Source organism: Pinus tabuliformis, chromosome 2_2, assembly GCF_031772625.1.
Source record: "Pinus tabuliformis cultivar Carrire ecotype Pingquan chromosome 2_2, CPIR1, whole genome shotgun sequence".
NCBI classification, from domain to species: domain Eukaryota; kingdom Viridiplantae; phylum Streptophyta; class Pinopsida; order Pinales; family Pinaceae; genus Pinus; species Pinus tabuliformis.
The window spans coordinates 636,715,591-636,721,920 of record NC_142300.1 but is presented as its reverse complement, the minus strand read 5'-3'; the positions used below and the strand labels follow the sequence as shown (position 1 = coordinate 636,721,920).

The following is a 6,330-nucleotide window of genomic DNA, read 5'->3' as shown; positions in this document are numbered from 1 at the left end:
GAGGCATCAGAATACAAACTACATCAATTAGGTGTCTTGTCAAATGCACCTTGACTGATGTGATAAATAGAGGGATGATGCTTCTGTCTATGTGCTTCAAGTGAAGGTATATTATTGGGATGGTGCACCCCTACAAACATTCAAACATTGCATTAACAACATCAACAACAACCAGTGCACACAGATAAGAGAAATGACATAGCAACAAACCTGGAAAATGACCAATTTGGGTGTTGTCAATGAGCCAATCATGTTTGGATGGAGGGCGATCCATTGAAGAAGATGTTGTATCTGTAAGATAACAATGTAATTTCCATCAGAGAAAATAATATGATGCTAATTTATAGAGGCATCAGAATATAGACTACATCATTAGGTGTCCCATCAAATTCACCTTGACTCATGTGATAAATAGAGTGATGGTTCTTCTGTCTACGTGCTTCAAGTGAAGGCACAATATTTGGATAGTGCACCCCTGCAAACATTCAAACACTACATTAACTACATCAACAACAACCAATGCACATAGTTAAGAGAAAACAATATCATAAATCTCTCTATAGAACTTACTTGGGACAGTAGAGGATGCATTGTTAGAGCGAGGACGACCACGCTTGTTAAGGTGTTGAAATTGAAATGGTTCATCTTCAGATGCAGGGACATTCAAATCAATATCCAAGCTGGCATTTTTTTTGCTTCTTTTATTTTTCTTCTTAGGACTAAGGAAACTCTTCTTCTTCTTTAAAGATGACTCATAAGCACCCAACCCAAGGGTGAAGTCATAATCCATAATATGAAGATCATTAACATCATCCACAAATTTTTTAGCCAAATCAATTAATTGTTTTGTCTTACTCACAGTAGAAGGAGGACTATTCCGAAACAGGTCTAGATAGCCAAACAACTCCTTTCTCAACAAATTAAGGTCTTCAACATTTTCATCATCCAAAATAGTTGTGCTAGTATTTGCATCAAGGTTTGGTGCCTCAATACTTATCTCAGGAGGGGAATTCAATGTATTAGGTGTGGTATCAAGATCCAATAAAGGGTTTGAATCCATTAAGGAGGAATGTAACCAATCTACCTTTATGTCATGCTTGCAAATGTTTCCACGAATAGACCATGGGCAATCACAAGTGATAAAATTTGTGCGATGCCATATGATAAGATATTGCTTATTAGGTTTACTTTGACTCCTCACCCAATAAGCGTGAGATATGCTCTCATGAGGCCTACAATCACTGTCTGGAATTCTTCTAGCCTTTTCCATTGATGATTCAAGCTGCTTCTCTTTCTTGTGGTTGTTCAAATATCCTTCTTTTTTCAGAATTTCCTTGAATCAATAACATGGCTCAACATTTTTTATTAGAGTATAGAATAGCCAATCCATCCTACGAGAACATTTCTTTCGTCTAATAGAAAGGTTGTCTTGAGATAACCGTGGTATGACTCCACAGCATTATTTGTCTCCTGATTTGCATAAGAAAATCTCGGCAGCCTTTAACCCACATCCCTACATGTAAAATTTGAACTAGTAAATATATCTTGTCGTTATAAAATAAAAAATGTATGAACTAAAAAAAATAGTATGTGAACTTACGCATCTTTTCACCAGCAACCCAATTCCTGTGGAAATAGTCCAAAAACTTCTCCTCGGTTGCAAATTTGGTGAAAAAACCATTGATTGCATTATCCACTTCATCATTAGAAACATTTTTCATGATATAACCAAGTTCATTGAACATCTCTTTTGCTTTTTCTAAACTGTTGGCCAACCGATTAACATTCTTTAGCCATGCCCTCCTTACATGCCAAATACACAAGATCACTTCACATCTGGTGATTCTCCTGCCAAACTTAATTCATTTTAAGTGAGAAATATTTAGAACGAATGCAACTTGCAATGTCAAATAAGAATATTGATGTTACCTCAAAGCAATGATTTCAGCCAACGCATCATCAACCATAAAGGCATTGACCTTCCAGTCAGGACGAAGCTGAAAACACCTATGCATGAGGTGCTCCAACCATACCGCTATATCTTGTGATGTATTACGTGACATCACCACCCATGCGACTGGAACCCCACTTTGTTGCTCATCAAACACCGCAAGCGTGTACAACTGATACTGTCATATTAAAAAAAATGAAGTTAATTTTAAGTCAATAATCATATTGAATCATTATAACCAAGATGATTCATTAAGGCTATCATTGCAAATATACTCACTCCATATTTATTTGTATTGAATGTTGAGTCCATAGTTATCAAGCTATTATGGGATAACTTGACCATAGTTTCCAACATCCATTTTGTTTGTATTCCAGCGATAAAAGGGATCTCTCCACCATTGGGTTTATGATAGAAGAAGAAATCATTATGGTGTTTTTAATACCAGAGATTCACACTCATTTCGTCTTTGCTATGCAGTTGGTAATTTTCTTTTGTCAGACGATTATAGATGTTTACAACATCTTTTCTGCGTAAGAAAAAATCCCTAACCTGAGCTGTGGGATGTATGTCAACATATTTCTTAATATGCATTTTACAAACATAGTCAATTGGCACTTGAAGGAAAAAACAACTTTCTAAATAAGAAATCATGTCTCTTGAAAGTCTTGGCTTCCTCTGAGGACCATCATCACCAAAAGTGTCGTGTTTGCCATGACAAGGCCATCCTTGCCCATCTTCATGATCATACATGTTGTATGTTATTATTGCAACATCAGGATCTTGAACCATGATCTTTATAATAAAATGGCATTGGCAACCCCTCTTTTTGACAATTGAACGCCTTGGTTTGGTTTTCCATTATTCTCTCTTGTCCTTTGGGCCATATGAGCAAGTATAACTACAAAATAAATTTTGAAATGTCAACACATATGACAAATGATAAAGCATTGTTAATATCAACATGTAAAGAAGGCTTTTCTAAAATACTTACAGTTCCCATAGGAAGGCAGCACTAGGCCTTGAGCTTGGAGTTTTGCTTTTTCGACGCTGGAAGGAACATGGAGCATCTGGATTCGATTCCTCTCCTTGAATAAAATCATTAATTCTTAGTTTAGGAATTTTTGCAACGCGGTCAATATTCATGTTTGTCTTGTATACTTCAGACCAAACTAAATCTTTACTAGAAAATATGATTTTCTCTTTAGGGTCTTGCACCTCAAGGCCCATAATAGTCTTCCATTTCTTTTCCATGTTGTCTCAATGTCTGCAAAAAAATGTGGACCAACCAATTGCCAACAATGGACCAACTAACATCATCAACTTGATGTCAGATTGGTACCTGATGCCCGCAGAATCTGATACCACGTGATTTTTATGGTCAACTTGATGTCAGATTGGTACCTGATGCCCGCAGAATCTGATACCATGGGATTTTTATGGTCACAACTTGCAGATACATTCATAGCATGGAATGTGGGAACCACAGTAGCTTCAGCGTTCAAGGAAATGTACTAGAAGCTAGCATTAACATGAGACATAGAACTTCGCATAATGCCTCTTGAATACGATAGCACTGGATTGTTATCCTGATAAGCTGTACCCTATTCACAATGTGGGAACCATTCCCATTCCAATTAATTGAATAATAAGCCACCTTCAACACATATTCGAGCAGTGGAAGTCGATCATGCTTGCAGTTTTCAGACAAAATTGATTTCTGAAGTTGTTATTTTCTGTTTTGGAGTCAGTCTTTAAGAACATTCCCAGAACTATTGTGGTTGGCCCATTTTCTCTCCTTCCCGGTAATTCAAATCCTAGTGATATTAACCCTCTTGAACCTGACTCCAGTATTCTTGTTGTACCAATAGGTTGCAAAATACATGTCCAAGGTCGTATAAAGATTCTGAATGCTCTTGCTCACCGTGTTCAGGCGTCCATCGTTTGTAATATCGACATTAATGGTCACAATGGTGGATCTGTTTATAGATTTCAGTGTTCACGAGTTGGATAATATTGGTTAATGAAATGTGTTGGATTCATTTGGAATTTAGACCCAGTTTATTGCACTTATTCTCTGGAATTTAGACCCAGTTTATGAAACGCAGCACTTGTCTGCACTTGTCCACAAGAAATTGCAGCCCCGAAGAAGAAAACTTCATCCAGACGCACTCACAGCTGACTCAGTCGATGACAGCAGACGGGAAATAAAGACGGGGTTCGCTCAGTCGATGGTTCTGCTCTGGCAAGGGCGGGGTAGCAGGGGATGCTCCAGTTCGGCTGAAATTTTCAAATCGAGTTGGCGCAATTGCGATACGCTTGTACGCGGGGTTGGCGGGGTTGGTGAATTTGAAACAGGCAGTCGGCGTGCGAGGTGACGGTGATGGAGGTAACGGAGTTGACTTTCCAGCGAGGTGACGGAGATGGAGAGGAAAAGGCCGGTTGGGTGGTTGACCGGAATAATGCACTTTTTGGATGATCGGAATCTCCAAAAAGTCGCATTATAGACTAGTCCCTCTTTTTGTACAATTATATGTGTCAGAAGAATCTGATAGCCATCAGTAGTCGATTAAGTCAATACATCCTCTCTTTTTTTTAAATGGGAGGGGCCAGTTCCCTTTACAAGCTTATATGGGTCCTCTTTTTGTACAATTATATGTGTCAGAAGAATCTGACAACCAACACATTGGGACTTTCACATTACAACCGCATACAATCTGACAGCCAACACATTGGTACACATTACAACCGCATACAATCGAATATACGCTGCAGCGCAGCGGAACACATCGGGATCGAACGTTGGTGGGGAGCGTGGCAGCCGACTACCCCAACAAACGAGCCATGCACTAGCGTGCAAAGTCAATACATCCTTACGCTTCGTTAAGGTGAACCCATTACCCACAACTCACGATTTGAACGACGGTCCGGCCGATTTGATAATACTGAGATTTTCTTAGACAATTCAAGTCAAAACTGACATTTTCTTTTGTCACTGTTCCAGAAATTTTATAAAATTTTTGATAATATTGAAATTTTCATCCCATTTATTGTGCGGAGAGGCATTGTCCGTGGGAGATGTATAGACTTAAATGTTTATAAAATTTAATATTTAATATAAATACTTGAAGGGAAAAAAATGTGAGCTAAATTAAAAATAAGAACATATGACATACACTTTTGCAAAAGAATTAACCGCTTTTATTAATATAAAAGTTGTTATATTAGTAAGAGATCATAAAACACCAAAACAAGGAAACAAACAAATAGTAGACAAAAAAATAGACCCAATCCACACAAGAAATGATGGTCCCAAAAGGAGATAAACATGAACCCCGAATATACAAACACCATCGCTAACATGGAACGCTACCTCATGTGGATGCCAAAAAGAAAGGGGGACGGCAGCCCTTATAGCCCAAAGCCGACAAAAGAAAGGTAACATACCTGGGCTGCAATGGAAAAAAAAAACAAGAACCAATCAGAAGACTAAGAAAACACTTTGAAGCATGGATAACATTGTTGACCAAGAGGTTGTAATGAAAGAAGTCTGCGGCCGACGAAACACCATGCTTAGAAATATTGTTAACCTCGATGTTTTGTTCCTAGTAGATATGGGAAAACGAAATATGAGTGAATAAATCTTGCAGAAGCATGATCCGTTGAATCCAGTGGAATAAGGAAAGGACAACTAACGAGGATCTACCTTGCACCCAGTCTATGATGGATTTTGAATCCTCAATGATTTGAATATCCTTGATGGCAAGCCAAGACGCAAATTTCAGCACCACGGCCGTGCAACTTGAACAAAAGCACCGCAACCAATAGAATCTAAAAGCTATGGATTGATCGATCACGATAAAAGAACCACAACCACATGCACCCCATGAGGATGCCCTGTCAAAGAAACCGACAAGGGAGAAAGTAACAGCCCCAGTTGAAAATTCATGTAAATAAAGTTAATAAAGGTAAAATAATAACCAAGGTCATGGGACATGTATTCCAAGCTTAATGTTGGGCAAAACATCTTAGTAGATGTTTATTTGGTTTATTATGGCTAGAGGAAATTGGCAAAGGCAAAGGAAAAGGCTTCAAAAAGGCAAGAGACATTAATTTGCATTTTATTTATGAAAATAATGGAAATTAGGAGAAAATGAAGGTGAAAGGCCACTCGTTGCATGTGAAGAGGAAAATGAAGAAATTAGAGGCCTCATTGATAAAAAGGCTTCTCAAGATCAGTTGGTGGACTTTTGTCAGCTCAGTTTTGGAGCTCTCTCTCTCTCACTCTTGGAAACTTAGAGCATTCTTGGAGCTTTCTAGCATTGGGTCAAGAAAAGCAAAGGAAGAGAAAAGAAGGCAAAGAGAAGTAAAGATCAAGC

General features: G+C 38.3%; 1 protein-coding gene across 1 annotated transcript; it reads right to left on the bottom strand.

Moving 5' to 3' along the window:
• On the bottom strand, positions 1-1,060 carry LOC149194235 (uncharacterized). Its single transcript, XM_089407592.1, has 4 exons — positions 571-1,060; positions 395-475; positions 211-291; positions 1-130 (listed from the first exon to the last, which is right to left on the bottom strand). The coding sequence occupies exons 1-4, from the start codon at positions 1,058-1,060 to the stop codon at positions 24-26; spliced, it is 759 nt and encodes a 252-aa protein (XP_089263718.1). The 3' UTR covers positions 1-23.
• Positions 1,061-6,330: the final 5,270 nt, after the last annotated feature.

Coding starts and splice junctions, on each gene's coding strand:
- LOC149194235 (XM_089407592.1), bottom strand. CDS start 1,060: ATGGATTCAAACCCTTTATTGGATCTTGATACCACACCTAATACATTG. Junction 476..570: donor TGCATCCTCTACTGTCCCAA/GTAAGTTCTATA, acceptor GAATGTTTGCAG/GGGTGCACTATCCAAATATT. Junction 292..394: donor TATTTATCACATGAGTCAAG/GTGAATTTGATG, acceptor GTTATCTTACAG/ATACAACATCTTCTTCAATG.